This window comes from Podarcis erhardii (genome assembly GCF_964252035.2).
Source record: "Podarcis erhardii genome assembly, chromosome: 5".
NCBI lineage: Eukaryota > Metazoa > Chordata > Lepidosauria > Squamata > Lacertidae > Podarcis > Podarcis erhardii.
The window spans coordinates 1,198,516-1,222,118 of record NC_138509.1 but is presented as its reverse complement, the minus strand read 5'-3'; the positions used below and the strand labels follow the sequence as shown (position 1 = coordinate 1,222,118).

Here is a 23,603-nt window from a genome sequence, read left to right as displayed (position 1 = left end):
AACAGGGGAAGAACTAATGGTGAAAAATTATAATATTCATTGGTTTTCTTATATGCAATTAGCAGAGAGGTTTGAATTCGATAAAAATATTTTTTGTATAGAGAGGGAAATATGGTCTTTTAATTTCAACTGTGCACAGATGATAACATGTTTGTTAAAATATGAAACAGAAGAGCAAGTTTAAGAATGTATGATTAAATGGGCAAAAATTGGTTCTAATATACAGATGGAACAGTTGGAATATATTTGGACTAAAGGGTTAAAATTTACACTGTTATTATTTAAAAAGAAGTTTTATAAAATTATGTATTGTTGGTACTCAGCTCATGAGAAACTACTGGAATGTATAAAGGTCTTTCAAATGAGCATGAAGGGAAATTTTATCCTTGGGTGTTTTTGACAATTTTACAATTAAAACAATAAAGAATACTTTTAAAAAAACACCTGAGAAACTGTGAGACTCAAATAATGTCTCCATTAAAAACAAACAAACAAACAACCAACCCATAACATTGGTTAAAATGCAACATAAGCAAATATTGTTTGTGTGCACCTGTACTTGAAAAAAACTCCATCATATTTAGCATCCCATGAGTCTGATTAGAAGTAAATAATAAGTTAATAATGCCTAATGAAATTATGTCCAGCTTAGTGTAAAATATATTTTGGCAATATATTTTGGTTGGACATGAGTCTACAGTGTGATGCAGCAGCAAAAAAAGCTAATGCTATTCTAGACGGTCGCAACAGAAGTCTATTGTCCAGATCAATGAAAGTAATAGTACTCTATTCATTAAAACTGAAATGGTTGGGCATAAAAGCCAATTTTTGTAAGGTTGCGAATTTAAGCCGCACTTTAACTTTTCACGGTTGGAATTTGGAAAGGAAGTGTGACTTATATTTGGAGCAATACAGTATTTATGAGAAATAACAGAGGTGCTGTATGTAAGGAAAGAATAATGGACAGCTGTGAGAATGGACCAACATCGAGAGAAGGTTTAAGTGTATATTAAAGAAGAGATGAAGTAATTTGGTCTGATCTGTAATAATTTAGAACACACACACACACACACACACACACATATATATATATCCTGCCAAGTTGGAATTCAAGGTGGCTTACAACATTTAAAAACAACAGTCATAGAAGAAGAATAAAAACAAATTGGTTAAAAACAATACTTAAAATGCATCACAATACCAGCAGTGGCGTAGCTAGCCCCCGGGGTGCCCGGTGTGGCGCGCACGTCCTGCAGCCGGGGGCGCTGCATGGAGCCTCTCTGCCGCCTCCCCCTCAGCTGTCGGGCGGCAGAGGAAGAGGCGGTGGGCAGACGCAAGCCCCAGGCCATGCTGCTGTTTCAGGCAGCGCGGAGCCTGCAGGCGCCCAAGCCACCACGTCACTCCCAGGAGAGACACGTGGTTTGGGCACGCTGCAGTAACCTGCTGGCCCCCATGGTGTGGCGCCAAGTGCCAGCTGCGTTTCGTTACGTTTGTTGACTGAACTAAAAAGTTTTGTGAGCCCAATTTTTTATTTTTGAAGACTCTTATTTTTGTCATTTTGTCACCCCACCCCTGCAGTGATGACATCCGGGGCAACCTGCACCCCCCGCACCCCTCTTCCTCCGCCACTGAATACCAGCAATTAAAATTTGAACTGACAGCAGCCCAGTCATCAGCATCGTCTGCACCTTACTTTCCAAATGCATAAATCCTTTTACTGCAAAAGTAAATTGTTGCCTCTTTGCCTGAACAGAAGCAGGAGCCAAGTCACATTGATCTTATCACAAAGAGGAAAGTTTGTTTGCTGATTGGAATCTCAGTCCCACAGCACTGAGGAATGAAGATTCCAATAAGCAAACAAAGTTTCTTTTTCTTCGTCAAAATCCACAGGGCTGCCTAGCAAGAGGCAAGGTGTGTGCCTTAAAGCCCTGTGGATCTGGGGGGGGGGGGGGAGGGGAGAGAAACTTCATTTGCAGATCAGAATCTCTGTCGCTATGAAGGGAAGCTGGGTCTCTCCTTTGCCTAACAAGGTGTGTGCCGTAAACCTGCAGAACAAAAGCCAGAGCAAAACAGGGCTTGTGCCTTGCAGGTTGTGCAGGCAGAAGCAGCTTTTACTGCTGCTCTTGACTCTTGCAACACAAAGCTGAGAGGCACAAGGGGCTTCTGCCTTGCAATCAAATGCTGCTTCCTGCCTGCTGGGTCTGCAAGGCCAGCTGAGCAGTGCATTCTCCATATATTACAGGGGGGGGGGATATGAAACTTTTATCCTGGTATGGAATTCATACCGTTAAGAGGCACAGTATGGATATATCACCCAGCCTTATGAGGAACGGTTGAATGAGCTGGGTATATTTAGCCTGGAAAAGAGGAGACTGAGAGGAGATAGGATAGCCATCTTCAAATATCTCCAAGGGCTGTCACATAGAAGAGGGAACAAGCTTGCTTTCTCCTGCTCTGGAGGGAAGGACTCCAACCAATGGCTTCAAGTTATAAGAAAGGAGATTCCGACTAAACATATAAAAAAACTTTCTGACAGTGGAAATGTTATGTACTGAAGTTCTCACCCTGGGCCACCCTGGGGATACTGTAGATAGTTTTCTCTCAGGTCCACATATGCAAATAAGGAATTGAAAGTGATGTTCAGTGATTGGATAGTTACAGAAAATTGTTACTGTTGCTTTGTAGTTGAGCTCTATATAAGCAAGCTGGCTGAACCCTTCAGCTCAGTTCTGTTCTGACCTACGAATAAACAAGAGCTGTTTGAAGAAACGCTGTGTTGTCTGATATGCTCACCCACAACTTAACACTGGCGACGAAGGTGGGATTGATGGACATCAGAGACGCGGCCACCCTCTGAGCTGAGCTGAATCACTGAGCTGAAACACTGAGTGAAATCATGGAGCAGAACCAATTCAGAGCTGACTGTTCTGGCTAGAGCACTGTGTTCCATCCATCGCACTCCTCGTCGGCATCGGAACCATGGCTTCACTCGTGCCTCTACTGCCGTTTGCCCACCCTCTGAATCATGGGACTCCTACCTCGCTCGGTTCGACTGCTACCTCCAAGCAAATGAGCTGACAGGAGGGTCTGTAAAGCGTAAGCGGGGCCTCTTTCTCAGTCTTTGTGGCTCCGAAGTGTTGAGAGCCAGTGTGGTGTAGTGGTTAAGAGCGGTAGACTCATAATCTGGGGAACCGGGTTCGCGTCTCCGTTCCTCCACATGCAGCTGCTGGGTGACCTTGGGCCAGTCACACTTCTCTGAAGTCTCTCAGCCCCACTCACCTCACAGAGTGTTTGTTGTGGGGGAGGAAGGGAAAGGAAATTGTTAGCCGCTTTGAGACTCCTTCAGGTAGTGATAAAGCGGGATATCAAATCGAAACTCCTCTTCTTCTTCTTCTTCTTCTTCTTCTTCTTCTTCTTCGCGATGGCCTAGCCTAGATTGTGCCTCTAGCAGTCCAGGCAGCGCCGTGGGACATGATTCAAGAGAACAACTATACCACCGCCCTCTGACAGGCCACAATGCACTGCGAGTTCTGAGACTTAGACGATGCTCTGATGGATCGAATCATCTGCGGGGTACGGGACATCTGTCTGCAACAACGTCTCCTCGCCAAGCCAGACCTCACGCTGCAGAAGGCCATTGAGGAGGCCGCGGCCTCAGAAGCTGCTGAACTCTCCGCCCAGGAGATCCGCAAGGCCAGCAGCCCGCGTCTTGCTAGGAAGCCAGTTCCAGTGCATCATGAAGAGGCCAGCAGTGACGAGGCATCCTCCAGTGAAGACGGTGATGTACACCAGACAAAGCGGGAGCGTGGGAAGCTCAAACAAGTCCAAGGGCCAATTGGAATGTGCCGGCTGTGGAGGCAACCATTCCCGTGCCAAGTGTCAATTCAGAGATGCCATCTGTCGGAAATGTTCCAGAAGGAGCCACATCACTAAGGTTTGCCGATCGGCTCCACCCAACACCCCCCTTTCACAGACTCGCAAGTCCAAGTCTTCACTCCAGTCCGCCAAGGAAAGCTATTTCGCTCTCACCAACTGCCACTGCCCATCCGGAATCACGATTGGCCAAATCGACTCGCCTGCGTGACGCAAGCTGAATGTCACTGTGCTCATTGAAGGACCTCCGTGTGACATGGAGATTGACACCAGGTCTGCCCTGTCCATCGTGTCTTGGAGCACCATCAAAAGACTGGTACCCAGAGTGTCCAAAAGGCAACTCCACTCTCACCGCGTACACCTGAGAGACTACCAGGGAAACGACATTCCCATGGTAGGCGTTGGCCGGTTCCGGATCGCCTTCAAGGATCTTTCGGGCCTGCTCCGACTGGTGGTGGTCAAAGGTCAGAAGCCAAGCCTGCTAAAGCTAGACTGGTTTGATGCCCTCGGCCTGGAAGTCACCGGCATCAACTGCATCTCTAATGCAAAGACTGAGGGTCTGATCAAAGACTTTGCCGAGGTTTTGGACAGCACTTTGGGTCAATATACAGGTACGCCCATCTCCTTTAGCCTGGATCCACAAGTCGCCCCCATCAACCTAAAACCACACCGGGTTCCGTTTGCTCTCAAGGCTAAGGTGGACGAACAACTGGACAAGCTGATTGCCCAAGGAGTTTTGGAGCCGGTTGACCACGCCAAGTGGGAAACCCCCATCGTCATGCCTGTCAAGCCGGACGGGTCGGTGAGAATCTGTGCCGACTACAAGTGCACGATCAACAAGGCACTTCAGCAGCACGCTTACCTGGTTCCTGTTGTCCACCACCAGCTGCATTCCCTGGTAGAGGATAAGGAATTCGCTAAGCTGGACCTTGCCCAAGCCTATCAACAACTGCCCGTCGAAGATGCCACCGCTGAAGCCCAGATAATCGTCACCCAACGAAGGGTGCTCTGTGTGCCGCCATTTGCAGTTCGGGGTGAGTGTGGCTCCTGGCATCTTCCAAAGCCTTATGGAGCGTCTCCTGCAAGGGCTTCCGGGCATGGTGCCGTATTTCAATGACGTCTTGGTGTCTGCACTCACACCAGCAGCTGTTTGAGCGCCTCCACGCCATGCTGACCAGGTTCCAGGAGGCCGGGCTCAAGGTAAAGAGGGAGAAGTGCCAGATCACCATTCCACAGGTGGAGTTCCTGGCCTATCTTATCGACGCCTCCAGCCTTCACCCGACCACATCCAAGATCCGCACTATCCAGCAGGCCCCCATCCCAAAGAACAAGACGGAGTTGCAGGCATTCCTGGGACTGCTGAACTATTATAACATGTTCCTGCCCCACAAAGCGACGGTAGCTGAGCCTCTTCACCAACACTTCAGCATGAAGACAACTTGGTCCTGGGGTCATCGGGAGACGGTGGCCTTCAACGCGGTCAAGGCTCTCCTTTCATCGGACAGTGTGCTAATAAAGTACAGTGAAGCCAGGCCGCTGGTCCTTGCCTGCGACGCCTCACCTTTTGGCATTGGCGCTGTCCTCAGTCACTGTTTTCCAGACGGAAGAGAAGCACCACTCGCCTACTTTTCCAGGATGCTATCTCCGCCCGAACAGAATTGCAGCCAGCTCGACAAGGAGGCACTGGCACTTGTGGCTGGAGTGAAGAGGTTCCATGAATACCTCTATGGCAGGACTTTCGACCTCATCACTGACCACAAGCCGCTCCTGGGCCTCCTCGCCGGTGATAGACCAACTCCACCGGTCCTCTCACCGTGCAAGCTGCGATGGACTGTTTTCCTGGCTGCCTACCACTACCAGCTCGTCCATCACCCGGGGAAATCGATGGGCCATGCCGACGCCCTCAGCCGTTGCCCTCTTCCAGTGTTTGTGGAAGACACAGCTCCTGCTTCATCGCTCCTCCTGATTGAGGATCTTCCTGCAGCGCCTGTATCAGCTGCCACTGTGGCCTCCACATCTGCCCAGGTTCACACCATCAGCCATGTGCTCAACTGGGTGTGGAGGGGGTGGCCACAAGGGCCTTTTGCATCAGAGTTCCAACCATTCGCAACCAGACAACACAAACTCTCAGCTCATTGCGGCTGTGTGCTGTGGGGAGACCACGTCGTGATTCCCCAAAGACTCCGTCAACGCGTCCTTGAGGCTCTGCACATTGGCCACCTGGGAATCGTCAAAATGAAGGCATTGGCTCAGTGTTACATCTGGTGGCCTAACATGGATGATGCCATCACTTCCTGGGTTTCTGCCTGTCAAGCGTGCCAAGAATCGAGGCTTGCGCCACCAGCAGCTAAGGGAGGGTGGTTGAGGGTGCACATCGATCTTGCCAGCCCCTTTCACGGCTGGACCTTTATGGTAGTGGTGGACGCCTATTCCAAATGGCTGGAGGTGGTCCTGATGCCCTCCATTACCAAGGCCGTCATCCGGGTGCTGCGAGGCCTCTTTGCAATGCATGGGTGTCCTGATGTCCTCGTCTCCACTTATGGGCCACCGCCTCAGATCTCCGCTCGACCGGCTGCACCCAGACTTTGCCATGGCTGAACCCCCGGGCTATGCTAACATGCCACAGTCATTTGTTCCAGGAAACCAGGTCTTTGCCCGGAACTTTGTGGGGGGCTTTCCTTGGGTGCCAGCCACAGTAGTGGGAGTCACTGGACCTCGCTCATACCAGGTGACACTCGAAAACAGACGTTTGTGGCGCCGGCACATAGACCAGCTTAGGCACAGAGTTGGGGATTTGGACACTACCGCGGTGCCCCCAACTGCACTCGTGGCTCCGGAACAGACACTTACAGATGGCAAGGCTCCACCTACACCTCTCTCGCAAACTGTGGGCATGGAGCCGAACCAAGCCACTTCAGAGGGTCTGCGAGACTTCCCACAGACTCAGACCACTGCCATGCCTGACATTCCGCCAACTCCACTCGCAGAGTTTCCACCCACAGAAGCGGATCCAGGGGTCTTGGGTTCAACGCCACCTAGGGTTGCACCACAGCCTCAGCAAGAATAGGGTGGCCCCCTGGCCCTGGGTACCGGTCCTCGGCGGGCCAGCAGTTTCCAAGTGCCCAACTTATTTAAAGGACTATATTGTTGGACGTGTAACACTGTCAGTCTAATGTGAAATGTAACCGATATGCTTTTGTGCCTAATTGAACGATTACAAGTAGTGCTGTATATAAGGAAACCATTATGATTGTAACTAACGTCTTATCTCGGTGAGGAGGGGTGTTATGTACTGAAGTTCTCACCCTGGACCAGCAGGGGGATACTGTAGATAGTTTTCACTCAGGTCCACATATGCAAATAAGGAAATGAAAGTAACGTTCAGTGATTGGATAGTTACAGAAAATTGTTAGTGTTGCCTTGTATTTGAGCACTATATAAGCAGGCTGGCTGAACCCTTCAGATCAGTTCTGTTCTGGCCTGTGAATAAACTAGAGCTGTTTGAAGAATCACTGTGTCATCTGATATGTTCACCCACAACTTAACAGGAACAGTCTCCCTTGGGAGGTGGTGGATTCTTCTTCCTTGGAGGTTTTTAAGCAGAGATTGGCCATCTGTCATGGATGCTTTAGCTGCATTGCAGGGGGTTAGACTAGATGACCCTGGGGTATCTTCCAATTCTATGATTCTATGAACGTTGATTTACTCAAATGGTCTAACACTAAAAACAAGAACCAAATGAAAGTGATTTCTGCAGGAGGTGCTTTAGGGTACAATTCCTCAGACCATTTTTTTGCTATTAAGTAAGTTTGCTGAGCTGGAAGCTATAGAATCATAGAATCATAGAGTTGGAAGAGACCACAAGGGCCATCGAGTCCAACCCCCTGCCAAGCAGGAAACACCATCAGAGCACTCCTGACATATGGTTGTCAAGCCTCTGCTTAAAGACCTCCAAAGAAGGAGACTTCACCACACTCCTTGGCAGCAAATCCCACTGTCGAACAGCTCTTACTGTCAGGAAGTTCTTCCTAATGTTTAGGTGGAATCTTCTTTCTTGTAGTTTGGAACCATTGCTCCGTGTCCGCTTCTCTGGAGCAGCAGAAAACAACCTTTCTCCCTCCTCTATGTGACATCCTTTTATATATTTGAACATGGCTATCATATCACCCCTTAACCTCCTCTTCTCCAGGCTAAACATGCCCAGCTCCCTCGTAAGGCATCGTTTCCAGGCCTTTGACCATTTTGGTTTCCCTCCTCTGGACACGTTCCAATTTGTCAGTGTCCTTCTTGAACTGTGGTGCCCAGAACTGGACACAGTACTCCAGGTGAGGTCGGACCAGAGCAGAAGCTGGCACTGAAGATTTGAGAGAATTCTCACAGAGGGAGAAATTATGACAACTGTGGAGCAGTACTGACCCTTCCAGGCCACCAAACACAATTTCCTCTCTACTATCTCCATTAAGCTGCCCTGGGTGAGGCAATTTCTGTCTGCCTTGTGGCATGCCAGCTCTTTTGTAGAATCAACATTAGTGTTGTCTTCTTAGCCTCATAAACACACTGTCTGATTTCTTAGGCTACATTGCTAAGGAAAAACACAAAGAACAGAAGCTAACCTAATTTTAGCTCCTGGACTCTTAAGCCATGAAAGAGTACCCACCCCAAATCTCACATAAGCAACATTAGAAATCACACTGGGCCAGACAGCCTGGTAGCTCTTCAAGACAGAGAGATGTCTCTGTGAAGCAGGACACAGAAGCACCTGGATCCGTTTGACTGCATCACGCTGGGATTGAAAGTAGGGCTGTGTGCACACTAAGTGTTTGAAATGCACAGAGCTCTTTTTTCTGTGCACATCTGTATAGTTTGTCCATACCTGTGCATTACACTGATAGCTGAAGCAGCAGCCATATCATCATCATCACCACCACCACCATCATCAATTAAATTTAATTACAGCCTTTCATCCAAGGATAACAGGGTGGTTTGCAGTATAAAAACACAGAAACATATAATTAACACTAACCCCCACACCTGCGTTCTCAACTCCTCCCCGTGTTTCCACACCCCACTGTAGGCATGTGTGCAGGTATTTATTTACCTTGTGTGTGCACAGTTGTTGTTGTTGTTGTTGTTGTTGTTATACACGTTTTCCAGTATGGTACACCAGACTGTCACCAATCAGCAGATTAACTTTTAACCCTTAAAAAAAATGTGTCCCTTTCAGCCCCAGCAGTAGCCTACTCTCTCTGAGTTCAGGAGAGATAAGGTCCATTGCAGGCAGGAATTTGTTTGCTTGTGTGCAGCCAAGCAGTTTCTAATTTTTTTCAGAAACAAGTTTCCTGATACACCAAACTTTCACCAAAATAAAGCGTGTCCCCCCAGCCCAGCAGTAACCCACTGATAAAGCATAAACTAAGGTAAATGTGGAAGTGAATGAACAATTAGAAGCTAAGTGCGTCCTGAGAAGCATAAAGGAAGTGCAATTCTCTGCAGTGCTACACACCCACTGCAACATCACCATGAGGGGAGCCACAGCAACAAGTGTACTGTTCACTTGCTCTTTCTTTTGTACACACATGGGCTGAAATGTGAATTTATTTAGGCTTAAAATCTATTTTCACATCAAACCTGGTTCGTGGGGGGAAACACATCAAGTCATCAGAAAAAACAGGATGTGTCTGCATTGGGGTTGAAGTCTCATGTACAATAATATTTTTTAAAAGCCAAGCACATGGTATGCACTGAATGCACACTAAACTGTAGTGTGTGCGCAGCCTAGGACCTTCTGAACCACATCAGTCATCCAAATAGCATTTGCAGGTAGCTGTGTAAAGGCACCTATGTAGAGAGCTGACCCTACAATTACATGGAATCAGTTCCTATTAAAATTAATGCTAGCTGATTCCCCATAATTATAAAAAATATGAAGGGCAAAATAAACAAATAAAACCATAATATTAGCAAGCCTTGATAAAGCAAGGGTCAGTCATATCTGAAGAAAAGATAGATTAGCCATTGCTGCTGCTTGGGTGCTTTCTGAACATGAGAGTGTTCCATATGCCCATTCTCCCAGTAATCCTTACAACCGTCTGTTTCATCACCATTATCCTGACATTGTAGATGGAGCGTATGTATGTATGTCTGCTAAGACTGAAAAAACATCAGCTTAACTAAGACCAACTGGTAAGTTCATGGCTGAAGTAAGATTTGTCTTTCAGAGTCTTTCGGTCTATTGTATTCTTAACAATTACACAAGCTCCCACCGAATACATCTTTAAGTTAAAGTATTCTGGAATGGCCTATCAAAATGTTGCATAAAAGAAATTCCATTTGATTTTGAGGAGTCATCTGGCAAAACATTTAAGGAATTCTGAGGGAAGTCAAAAATTAGGTAATGTTATGGGGGGGGGGGCGGAATCAGATGGGTGGATGGGTGGATTCACATACTCCTGGTTTGTTCTGGTGCTAGCATTTTATTTGATCCACACTCCCAGGAAATGTATTTGCATATTAAGCTCAATAGTTCACTTTCTGTGAAATAAAAAAAGTGCAGGTTCACAACAAGGAAATAGTCATATGGAGAGGAAAAAAGGTACTTACACTGCAAAGTGATAAATGAAACACTTCCATCCACTCGGCCGTTCCAGAAAGTTGTACACATCTCCCTGCATACTAGTTTTGGTTAAGTATGGGCCATAAAAGCATTTTGTAGGGTAGGCCGCCCGGTGTACCTCACTTCCTGTCGTGGATTCGGTGTTTATCTGGAAAGCAGGATCGTGTGGATTTTCTTCTTCAGAGTTTGAATAAATTTTTGATCCATTAGTCACCAAAGAATCGGGATCAAATGCCACAGAAGAGTACTGCATATTGTTTAAGTTTGCTCGCACTTCCAAAAAGGTTGCAGACTTCCTGTGTCCATTCAGGTTCCCCACTTGGGAGTCAGAATGCTGAACTCTACTGCAAAGGTTATACATTGGGTGCCCACCAGTTTCACCATTACCGTAAGACATTCTGTAATGAAGTAGGTGTATTGCTCACCTTGATCAATATTTAAAATTATAAAAGGTATTGTATATCTTCTCTGCCTTTGGCATTCTCCAGCCATCCAGTAAGAAGTCAAACATTATTGTGGAACAACACCGCCGTGTGCAGCCAGTCTGTCACCTGTTACCAGGATTCTGAAATTAAATCACAAGAAGATGTTTAGATAATGGAAGTCTCAAGTAATAGATAAAGGCTCTGAAGGAGGAAAGCAATTAAAGAGTCACTATGCAGCAAAGCAAGTCAGGAGCATGACTTGAGTGTTATTTATAGACTAGTACATGGCACCATTTTTAACAAACTGACACATTGCTTAAGGTTGGGAAATGCTGACAGTGGCCCATAAGGAAGTTCTAGGAATCATTTGTGACAACCACATTACTTATTTCAAAATTCACTTAAAAGTTTTGTCCGTAAGAGAGTTCACCTAAGGCGCTTAAGTGCACATTGAAAAGTGAATGGAACAAAAACATGCAGGAGAAATGGAATTAGTTGCAGCTCCCTGTTGAATGTACATTCTGTGGCAAACCTGGATTTGTATGAAATGGACCCAGTGTTAAAGGACAAGTCAGAACTGCTCAGCTGCCTTTTCCTTTTATTTCTTGTTTCATTAAAAACATTTCTAGACTGTTTTTCCTACCAGGCCAGTATATAATAGGCATAAATAAAAGCAAGCCCCCCCCCCCCCCCACAAATACAATACTATAAACGAAAAGACAAACAATCAAAATAGACTAAACTATTAACTTTAAAATGCTTGGCCAAAAAGGCAAGTTTTGACCTGAAACCAAATAGTTGCAAAGTTGGCACCAGTCATTCTAAATTTTATATTAGCATTTTTGGCTAATATGTCTGGCATCCAGAGTATACCTGGTTGTATTTGTAAAACCCAGTACTGAGACTGCAATACAGCAGACAAGTTAACGCTTTGAAAGGGCAAGGCCTCCATCTATGAATTATTGAAAAGTTTAACTTTAAACTGCATATATAACTTTAGGCATTTTGTAATTAATTATTTCTCTTATCTGTGTGAACTGATGGTACACTTAATTATGGGGATCGGGTGGAGAGAAACCTTAGAGATTATTCTTTTGGTTTCTTGCAGTCTGTATCCTTTACATTTTTTCAGTCAGATTTTAAGCCTTAGTTCCAATGAAGGTAGGAAACTCCTGCAAACCTAGTGCAAATAGAACCTTTTAATCTTTTACAACAGCTTAATACAAGATTAGGCACATGGCAAATGTTAATGCACTCACTGCTTCAATGTTTGGTCTGGATAACCAGTTAACCCCCCCCCCCAAAAAAAAACCCACTGAGAACTGTATTTTGTTCCTTCCGGAAATTATTTTGCTTTACAGACTCGGAGCAAGTTAGTCTTTAGACATACTGTATTACCAAAAAGAAATGGTGTGTGTGGAAGACTTGGACAATTCACATAAAATACCATAAGAAAGCATAAGAAAACATTGTCATTATATTGTCATCAAGTCAGTCTTCATAACTGCTGCTTCAACACTGAGCAATTTCATAACTGTATCTATACCATGTCTATCCTTCCCGCATTTGAATGCAGGGTTTTAAGGCTTAAATCCCTTTTCAAATCCCTCCCAGATTTCGCTATTTTGAGAGGTTCTAAACTTCTGAATAGCTCTCTTTGTACAAACTTTGAATACGGCATACACATTAGATATTTCCAGCAACGCTGTTGCATCAGTATTTCCTCAGTTGTCTAGTGATTGCATTTAACTTTTCTACCCTCACGTTTAACATTTCAAAATGAATTTATAAGCCAGCAAAGAGAAATTTTGTTTGCTCAAATCCTTAAAGCAAATAAAATTAGCTGGAATACTCAGTCCTATGTCTGATAGCGTGCGGCAGATCTTGGTATGGCAAGGCGGCTGCTCCTGATTTGATGCGGGAGACAGAAAAGACAAAACCTGAAACCTTCTGGAAGGCAGCACATACCCTCTCCTGTTGCAGGGTGTTTTTTCTCTCCCTTGGCGCTTCCCTCTGCTCCATATGGCATAATCCAAGGGCAGGAACAGGGAGAGAGTCGTCTGGCTCTGCCCCCTGGCTGATAAAGTCCCACCCTAACCCATTCAGAGGACCTCCCCATGTCTTGCTAGTTTTCCTTTGGCAGAAAACCTGTAGGGCATCATTTTGATGGTGCTGATCATTTTGTGACTGACAGATGTGGCTTTTTCCTTTCCTGTGCTTTTATCAGCATGTGGGGAGGGGTGGCCAGGCAGATTTCCCTCTCTACCCTCCCTTCAAATCCAGAACAAATGGATTAAGCATAGTTTTCTTATCTCCTCTGAATTCAGACTTGGCTTAATTTCAGACAAAGCTTAATGGACAGGATCTGCGGAAGCCTTGGGTGTTAAAAATGCCTATGAAGATTTGATGAAACCCATGCAAGACAATTTCAGCATCATGCACCAACTGAACATCATCACACTGCTCCTATCTTGGAACTAACTATCTTGCTCACTGGGAAAAGCCTTCAGAATATTCAAGAGCAAGTCTAGCCAGTTACATTGCTAACTGGAAATGTCTCCATGCTGGCAGGGGTAAGTACAAAACCTTCTGCCTTTTCCCCGTTTTTAACAAAGCACACTTTTAAGGCTTTAAAAAACCCCTCAAACTTTCTCAGAACACACTGGCTGCATTCACACATCACAATAAACCACAATTCATGGTTTACTGTGAACAGAGACGTCCCACTTTCAACAGCAAGAAACCACAATCCCCGACTTCGCATTGTCCAAGGTGGGGATTTGGGTTTGTTTGAGCCACGGACCTACTATTTAAAGAAACAGTAAAATTGAAATTGGGCATGTCCAAACTCTCAGACACACCTACAGCAACTCTTTTCATCTTTGTCACAGACTTCTAAGATATACATCTTTAAAGATGGGGGTGGGGGGCCTGTTCCTAAAACTGCATCCGAACAGCAGAGCACAGCCATGAAGTGTTGCATGAAAGTATAGACTAGACTTTATACCAGTAAGGTTGTGATCCTATGCGCATTTACTAGGGAATAAATCCCATTTAACACACCTGGAATTCCTTCTGAGTAAATGTGCAGATTGCCCCATTCAATTTAGTCCTATCTGCACAAAGGTGTGAAATTTGCTATGGGGACACTGAAACCCAATTTCTTGCAAGTTGGGAGGTTTTCTGCAATGTAGGCATACAAAAACAGGTTTCAACCACCTTAAAGGACTCTAATCCAGATTTCTTCAAGGAATATATACGTTGGTTTTGGGAACAAGATTCAGATTCTCCTGAAATCAGGTTTTTAGCCCCAATGACTTGGTTTCAATACAATCATAACAAAACGTATATGCAATAAAAAGGCTTATTGGATCCTATCTACTGTACAGTACAAAATTCCTCATAACAAATAGTGAATGCATGTATTTTAACTATTCAGCCAGTCCTAGATGTAATTTAGCAATTCAAATTATAACCATTTCTCTATGAAGTGGTTTTCTTGACAAGATACAGCAATTGCTTGAGCAAATTAACTTCTTCATCTTCTGGGCAGCTGCAGTCTTGGTTCAAAAGAACATAGCAAAAGTTTTCAAAGTCAGATATTGCAGTATGCCTATTGTAAAAAATAAATATATCTATCTTTCTGGAGTAGGGAGAGAAGGTATAATATAAAATATATTATTTCTCCATTGCTTTCTGGCTGCAAATTTATAAAAAAAGTTAACGTATAGCTATTTTGTATATCTAACACCAAGAAAGGAAGTTCTTTAAAAGCAGTTGCATGAAAGTTTTTGTCAAAGGAAAGAATGTGCAAGCCTATTTTTAATACTGAAAGTGTGATCACGCTTCAGGAGTAAACAAAGCTGAAAACTGGATGTTAGAATCATGGAACTGTAGAGTTGGATGTGACCTTGAGGGTCATCTGAAGGGCTGCCACATGGAAGAGGGAGCATGCTTGTTTTCTCCAGCTCTGGATGGTAGGACTCGAACCAAGGGCTTCAAGTTGCAAGAAAGGAAATTCCAACTAAACATCAGGAAGAACTTTCTGACAGTAAGAGCTGTTCAGCAGTGGAACAGACTCCCAGGAGAGATGGTGGACTCTCCTTTCTTGGAGGTTTTTAAGCAGACCTTGGGTGGCCACCTGTCATGGATGCTTCAGCTGCAATTGCAGGGGGTTGTACTGGATGACCTTTGGGGTCCCTGCCAACTCTGTGATTCATCAACCCCCTGCAATGCAGGAATATTAACTAGATCATCCGTGACAGATGGCCATCCAACCTCTGCTTAAAAACCTCCAAAAGGAGAGTTCACCACGGCTGTAGGACTTCCTCAGCATTTGCATGTCTTCTATCCTTGCTGCCTCAACATAAGGTATCTGATATTTTCAAGTCACCTGTCATCTAACATTCCTTCTAGTATCACCCACTACATTTTCACAGTGTTATAAAAGCATATGTTGGGGAAATTTCAGGTACTGGGTATTAAAATAACTGTCTAGTTACCAACACCTAATTTTTATGATCTCATAAGAGCTCAGAATGGGCAACAAAATTCCCATCACAGGGGGCTTTAATAAGGTATCTGTCATACTGAATGTGAAATTTAATACCACATACTGAATGAAACATTTTTAACTGTATGGCTAACTTATGTGAAATCTATGACCACTGAGAAAACTACAAATGCCCCATAATGAACAATGCAGAAAGCAGTTGCATATTTTGAGGTGAAATGGCACAAAACAAAAACACTGATCTTTGCCCATTTCTTAAATCTCAGCTGTTCCTGTAGATCTGAGTGAACAGATTCTGGCTATGAGTTGCACTCAGCTAACTTTTCCTCAGAGCAGACCCATTGAAACTCAAGGTCTACGGTGAATAAATGTTAGCTGAATGAAACAATATCTGTATTAACAGCCATGCCCATGAAGCTGACCAATCTGTCATCTGCGGCTCTTTCTTGTTATCTTTTAATGAACCAAAATGGTGAATGGCTGAGTTTCCAGGTATAGGTAATTTGCCACTGCATTTTAAAATTGAAATAATTCAACTAGTTGACCACCTGATTAAGATTTGTACCTCGTCCATAATAACGGACCTTGGAGGCTGCTGTTTCCTGCAAATCAAATGCTACCAGTTCCCCAGGTTGGATCTCATTCCTTTCCACATGCCTGCATTAGGTTATAATTTATAATTATACTATAAATATTATTAATAATAATTAATACATTAATAAATTATTGGGTAGTAATTTATTCTGAAATTTGACATTTTTCAATTTGCCTTTTTTTAAAGTAAGTCCTGTGTTCAGTGGAAGCTGCTATATTAGGGCAACCTGGGTACTGCCCTACCAAGTGAAACCTCAAGCAATCATTTTAAGTTTTCTCCAAAATTTGAACACAACACACTTTCCTGTCCAACACACACGTTCTTATCCTTCAATTTGAACATAAGAGAGACTGCTGGAAATATTTCTGTCACTCTCCCATTCTCTGGGCAAACTATATTGCTATGGCCACAAGATCTCTTCCATCCATCTCCAGGCACGAAAACCACATGAACATTTTTTGCATTTTTCTAGGGCAGTGGATACCTTGGATCTCCACTCTCTCATCTTCTCTTGATGGCAAACCGGCCAATCAGGACACAGGAGTTAGCATACAGCCACAGAAGAAAATTAGACCATATTATGTTTTCTGAGCATGCAAAGAGTTGTTTCCTTGAGGGCCACGCTTAGCATCAGGCCCCACAGCAGGAGGGCTTGCCTGGCCAGCCATTCTGCTTGCCTGCCTTTTCTTTCACTGACTTGCCTTTTGTGTGAGCAAGTACCAATGGACACCCTGTGAGTCTCCTGTCGTGTTTATATATATATATGTTTTTTATCATACCATTTTTAACAGTAATTAAACATACTTTTACATCTTATTCAAAAAAATTTTGACTTCCATTAGTCATGTCTGAAAATTTTCCAATCTAATCTCTTAGTATGCATTTATTTTCCCTATTATATTTCAAACTCATAACCAATGTCTCTATCTTTTTCTACTTTGTAACACTTCGTATATTTCACCTTACAAAACTTCTTGTAGTCCTACGAGCGTAATTTGTTGATTACAGTTGCTCTTCAAATAATTCATATACTTCTTCCAGTCTTCTGTAAATCTCTGGTTCCGCAGGTTTTGAATCCTTCCTGTCATTTTGTCCAATTCTGCATAGTCCATTAATTTCGTCTGCCATTCTTCTTTTGTCAGAATTTCTTCTTGCTTCCATTTCTGGGCTAACAATACTCTTACCGCTGTTGTTGCATATAAGAACAGTTTAGCATCTTGTCTATTAATGGCTTGGCCTATAATACCAAGTAAAAATGCTTCTGTTTTTTTTAAGAATGTGTATTTCAACATCTTTTCCATCTCATTATATATCATTTCCCAGAAGTACTTTACTCCTGTCGTTTTTATTTTAGCATTTTTTCTTTTCTTTTATGGGTAAGGCATGGGGGAATTGGGAGAATTTAAATAATCATCATTATTTAAATGTGTTTCTAAGCTGATGAAATTAAAAAGCTTCGTACACTGAGAGGAGTGGGAGGCCCTCTTCAAATATATTCTAGGCCAGTGTTTCCCAAAGTGGGCGATTCCCAAAGTGGGGTGATGGAAGGATCCAGGGGTGGCATAGTAGCCTCAGGTGCAATGGGGGGGCATTGAATAAAAATAACCGGGCGGTGGAAACATAAAGAAAAAATAATTTTTTGAAAAACCGTTTGTACCTGTTTCATCTGTTGTGTAATGACACTTACCAATGTAACACAGAGTTCAAGCTTCAAGGTGTCTTATTTATAACATCTTTCTTTAGAATGATACAAGATGTAGGTAGAAATATAGGTGCATAAAAGAATGCAAATTTGTCACTGTATCTTTCTGTTTGTTCACTTAAAGTGGGTGCTGAGTAGGTTTTTTTCTGAAAAGGGGGCAGTAGGCCAAATAAGTTTGGGAACCTCTATTCTAGGACATATAATATATTTTTTAATATAGCAATGGATGTTATGAGCCTGGAAACTTGACACAGATACATGATGGGAATTGTGTTTTTCTTGGCACTCTCACCCGATACGTACTTTCTATACTAGGCATAAAGAGACTTCCTGTTTTGATTTGGGAGGAGGGGACTAACAAGGGTTAATCCCACTTATGCAAGTTGTTTGGAGCAACTACAGCTGATTGTGAGGGAACTCAAAGGCTAAAGGTTTGAAGCAGAAATAACCTATCTGAGAAGTTTGGAAAGGGGTGTGTGGGTGTGGGTGTGCTTATTAAGGTTGTGTATCAGACATGGACAAATCCTGGATTCTGAACTGAATCACCTTGATTCAAGTCCATCTGGGATTTAGCTGGATCTGGTTGAGATAGCTCCAGAATCCTCCATGTTTGACCCAGAGAGACCCAGGACTGTCAAAAGGGGTGTGATTACACAGGAAGGGGTGTCATGGCTTCTGCAGTCCTGGCTGGCTCAGGATGGCAGTTGTAAGGTGAACTGTCAGAGAGGAGGAGGAGATGCCCTCAACACGAGGAGCCCAGGAGGGATAAAAACAGAACAACTTGGCCACACCTCCATGACCTCCTAGCAGGCCTGGTGCCCACATGCCCTTTATGTGAATGGGGGAGCAAGTAGATTCCAGTCCCTGCAGCTGCAAAGGACTTCAGAAGGTGCTGGTGAATGAATGAGAGACAAACAGACATCACTTTGGTGCATCAGTGCATCAGCCTCCCTCTCCCACAGATTATCCTTTTGCTGTCTGCATTAGGGATCTTCCTTTTGGAGAAGGGATTGTAGTCAATGAAGCAGTATTTGCTAACCCTCTGTTGGTTGTTGTGGAAGCCTCTGTGCAGCATTTACAGTTTTTCTCATGCAAGTCAAGCTCTCTTCCCGAAAGGAGTCGTGGTTACTGAGTGCTTGACCAGCAGCAACTGTTAAGAGTTGAATGCCTACAGTGTTCACCACAAGATAGTTTACCTCCATGTTTGGTTTACAGCCATTTGCGCATCCTTTTTGCACAGTGCATGTGCACTCTGTGTTCTCTGCAAGGGGGCGTAATCCAAGGGAAATCTACAGTGAGTCACAAAGATGCCACAAGACTCTTTGATTTTTCTGCAATAGACTTACATGAAAATCATTCTGGAAATTGCTGCCAGAAGCTGATGAACAAGTTGTTTATTTAGCCAATACCCTATATTCAGTGGAGGAAGAATAGACATGAAGTATTTGCAGCTGTCGTATTTTAAGGCATGTCCCCCACCCACTTTTAATTAACTTAAAAGTGTAGTCAGCGGAATATAACTTTTAAGGTCTCTCATGTCTTCTCTCATGAACCCAAATCCAATGGCCTCACTTTATAGTAACTACCGGTAGGTCTTAAGCTTATATGATGTGCTCACACCGTCTTATTGTCTCCCAGTTTTAAAGTTTATTCACCTACATATTCTCAGAATGGGACAGGTTGGTAATTCAATACTAAGAAATAACTAAAGCGAGTTTTAAAAAACCTCCAATGCAGTAAGTTACAAAATCCATATTTCAACATTCTATCAATATAAATGACTGGAAATAATGAATAAGTTGGTGTATTGAAGACACTGTACACTTGTAATACTCAACGTTCTCCATTGAGCTACACAAAAGGCGGCAAGAATTACTGCTTGCAATATTAGGCCTATTCTTATTGAAGAGGTATCAGATAGCAGCAGCAGAAAGCTTTCAAATAATGAGACAATATAAATTCTTGTACACTGAGCTTCAACTGTTACTTGATTCCTTGCTTCAATTATATTAAGTGTCCTAGCATTGTATTATTAGGTTTGCTTCAATCATTAGTAGTGCACTGGAAAAGGATCCACCCCATTGATAATGTGGAGGTAACAAAATATTGTCAAAAGTTGTACAACTATAAGCACATTTTCAGTGGCTGATCAAAGGGAAATCATTGCTTCAGTAGACTTACTGTATAAGAAATGTCTGCTATTCGGAAGAGTTCGAAAGGAAGTCACATCTGCTTCAAAAACCAATTTAAGGGCCAAATTGTGTGTTTACCTCACATTGAGAGGCTATTGTCCAGTTAAACAGTTAGGAACATAAAAGCCTTCCTTATCCTGTCAGACCGTTGGTCTACCCAGTTTAGTATTTTCTACATTAGCAATGGCTCTCCAGGATTTCAGACGGAGTCTCCTAACTATCCCTCAAGATGTACCTAACTATCCCTCAAGATGCATTGATGGCATACTGATAGTGGCAAAATTAAAACTATAATTTCTAGTTAACTTTTATTTTAATTGTATTTTCATTAGCAATGAAACAAAGGGCTTGGTTGAAACTGCAATGTGCAGCTTTTCAGTTCAAATTTGATCTTGGCAATCCACATCTGTGTGCATTTGAAGTTGAATGTCTGGTGTGTATGCAGTAAAACGCTATTAAGAGAAAACAGGGTAGGACCTCCAAAGTTCAGGTTTGACAATTCAGTCTTATCTTTTCAGTTTATACAGAAACCCTTTCAGTGACATGACTGACAAGATGCCAGGGATTAAGCCTCAGACCTTTTGCATGCAGTGCTCTGCTACTGAGCCACTACCTTCTAGAATCATATATAATTACTAAACTATACTATGCTATACTATACTATGGTCGTACCTTGGTTGTCAAACTTAATCCATTCTGGGAGTCCATTTGACTCCCGGAATCATTCAAAAACCAAGGCGCAGCTTCCAATTGGCTGCAGGAGCTTCCAGCACTCAATTGGAAGCCACAGAAGCTGCATTGGATCTTCAGCTTCCAAAAAACATTTGCAAACCGGAACACTTACTTCCAGGTTTGTGGCATTCGGGAGCCAAAACATACAAGTACCAAGGCGTACGAGAACCAAGGTATGACTATACTATACTATACTGGGTGACCTTGGGCCAGTTGCTGCCTCTCAGCCTAACCTGGGTTGTTGTGGGGATTAAAGGAAGAGAGGGAGAACCATGTGTGCTTCCTTGAGTTCCTTAGAGGAAAAGGTAGGGCATAAATGCAAAAAATAAAAATGTTCCATGTGTTCTTCAACACTGATTTTACAGTTACTGAGCACAGGAAAAGCCTATGCTACTGGAGGTCTACACCTGCAGGCTTTTTTTCACCAATATTCACACCCCAAGTGTGACCTTAGGTGGGCAGCCATTCATGCTGTGCAGCCGCAGGTGCGCCTGCCCATTCTGTGCCTGCTGTCTGTTCATGCAGTGTGTATGTGCACTGGGCTATAGTGATGGTCTCAAAGTCACTGTAAATTCCATGGTTCAATGAATGTAGATTTGAACCTAGGACTCCCTAGCCATAGTCTGAAATTCTAACCAGTACGTGCAGAGTAGCCTTCCAGGTGTTGGTGGGACTCCATCACCTGACCATTAGCCACGATGGCTAGGGCTGATGGGAGTCCCAACATCTGGTGGGCAGCATATGGGTGACCCCTGCACTACACCACACAAGCGTTAAGTGTGAGCTTTTATTAAAATGCTTTGAAAATACACACCATACATTTAAAGCACCCCCGCCCCAAAGAATACTGGGAACTGTACCCCTTACAGAGGTGCAGTTCCAGCAACCCTTAAAAGCGAGTTCTGGGGACCTTTTTGGAGGAGCAGAAATGTGTTTTTAATGTCTGGTGTGTATGCAGTAAAACGCTATTAAGAGAAAACAGGGTAGGACCTCCAAAGTTCAGGTTTGACAATTCAGTCTTATCTTTTCAGTTTATACAGAAACCCTTTCAGTGACATGACTGACAATATAACTGTTGCTGAAACACTAACATGTTACTTGCATGTTTTCTTAAAATGTATTTAGCATTGATGGCATACTGATAGTGGCAAAATTAAAACTATAATTTCTAGTTAACTTTTATTTTAATTGTATTTTCATTAGCAATGAAACAAAGGGCTTGGTTGAAACTGCAATGTGCAGCTTTTCAGTTCAAATTTGATCTTGGCAATCCACATCTGTGTGCATTTGAAGTTGAATCCTTCAGTTCAAATTCAGACTTATGTCCTGTTAGGGTATGAAACCTTAGACGCTGGCAAGTTAGCAATGTCATGTGACTTTAAGTAGTCAAGCTCGTTAAGTTGTTAAGTTGCTCATTATATAAAGAGTGTTTGTTTTCTCTGCCTATGGGGGCATGAAGCAAAAATGTCTGAAAGCTCCGGAGGTGTTTCTGTTATCTTTCTGCAATAAACCTGTCTTTGGAAAGACAGGCTTCCCTGTGTCGTTATTTCTTTGCTGCTGAGACTCTGAAGCTTGTACTGCAACAAGAATCTCTGCACTGGACTTAATCAATGCTCTGCAAAGAGAACTGTTGCTGGTTGCACAGTGGAAGCGTTTACTGGACCAGTACACAGACTCTCTTATGTCCTCCCCTCACCCGTGTGTCCAGTCTACCAGCAATATCACATCTAGTTGTTTCTAAATTCCACTGCCACACCCCAATCATTCTCTCCATTCTAAGGCAAACTGGGCATGTGCACAGGTAACATAAAGCCTGTGAGCACGCCCCTTTAAAAATAAGTCCTGCCCAGGATGTGTGATTTATTGAATATGTGTTTCTGTCATGCCTCAGCTTTCTACTTATGCACAAATCTGAGGGCTTAACTATTAAAAAAAAGTACTCACTGCTGCTCCATTTCAGGAAGTATACACAATATGACATGAGGAAACAAGCAGTGTGCACAAGTTTGGGGAAAGATTGTAGTGGTGCAGTTTGTATGATCAGATTTCAGCTTATCCACAAATCTAACTGTGGGGGTGAGGGTTACTTCACTGCCAGAGTGATACACAGCTGCCAGAAAACGAATGAGAAAGAAAACACAAATAGAGGGTGTGGAAAGAGTTGGTAACAAGCCAGTTCCACTCAGAGGGGGGGAAATGATGCTAAGTGTCCACTGCCAATTTATTGAACATGCATCCCCCTCCCCTGTGGATTATCTTCAAATCCAGAAAAAAATAATTTACTGGTAGAAAACACTGAGATTTGAGTGACATTGTGTGGATGACATTATATAAATTGGGACACAATCAGATTCTAATCCACACTAAATTTCAGTGTGGATAAACCCCAAAGAACAAGAGAGGACTCTTGAAAATGCCAGCAACCAGTCCTATATTTCAGCTGTTCCTGTGCGAGTTAGGAAGAATAGTATTAATCAGGAAGCAAGCATAGCAGCTTTCTTCTTTACAAACTTCTTTGCAGGTCAGTTAGTGCACAGAGGGGAGTGGGATTGCATATGCTGGCCCTAACCTCCATTCACTGTACAAAGCATGTATACATGCAGGAATTGTACATGTGTTCAAGAATCCTGGTTGCATCAGCATTCCTAATCACAAGTACAGATTCTACATGTGTACAACTGTCCTTTCTCACATCCTACCCAACAAATTGAATTAGAGCACCTGGTTCCTAAACATGCTTGCACCAGTGGGAATAGGATTTGGTCTCCAAGGGTGACAGATTGGTGACACCTAGCTTTTCATCTCCTCAGAAAGTTAACATGTTACAGTAAGTACAGATATAAGCCTACTCTGCAAAACTATGAAACTGCAGCTTGTAGTCTGCAAATATTTGCCAGTTGGGTTTTCTTAATGAATAAGTACTAGTACAAGTCCAGTGAACTAAAATTTCTTAACTTT

At 43.4% G+C, this 23,603-nt stretch overlaps 1 protein-coding gene across 6 annotated transcripts in view; it reads right to left on the bottom strand.

The window, feature by feature from the left end:
- Positions 1 to 21,967, bottom strand: part of LOC309341701 (potassium voltage-gated channel subfamily KQT member 1-like) — a 370,888-nt gene extending 348,921 nt beyond the window's left edge. For 4 of the 6 annotated variants that reach the window (XM_081861358.1, XM_081861362.1, XM_081861361.1 and 1 more), the window contains exons 1-2: positions 12,880 to 13,484; positions 10,474 to 11,051 (exon numbers count right to left, since the gene is read on the bottom strand). In XM_081861358.1, the coding sequence (XP_081717484.1) occupies positions 10,474 to 10,883 (410 nt within the window). In that variant the 5' untranslated portion in view covers positions 10,884 to 11,051; positions 12,880 to 13,484. Of the gene's footprint in view, positions 1 to 10,473; positions 11,052 to 12,763; positions 12,819 to 12,879; positions 13,485 to 19,902; positions 20,131 to 20,456 lie in introns of those variants that run through there. The other 2 variants (XM_081861359.1, XM_081861360.1) reach the window with 2 other exon arrangements.
- Positions 21,968 to 23,603: the final 1,636 nt, after the last annotated feature.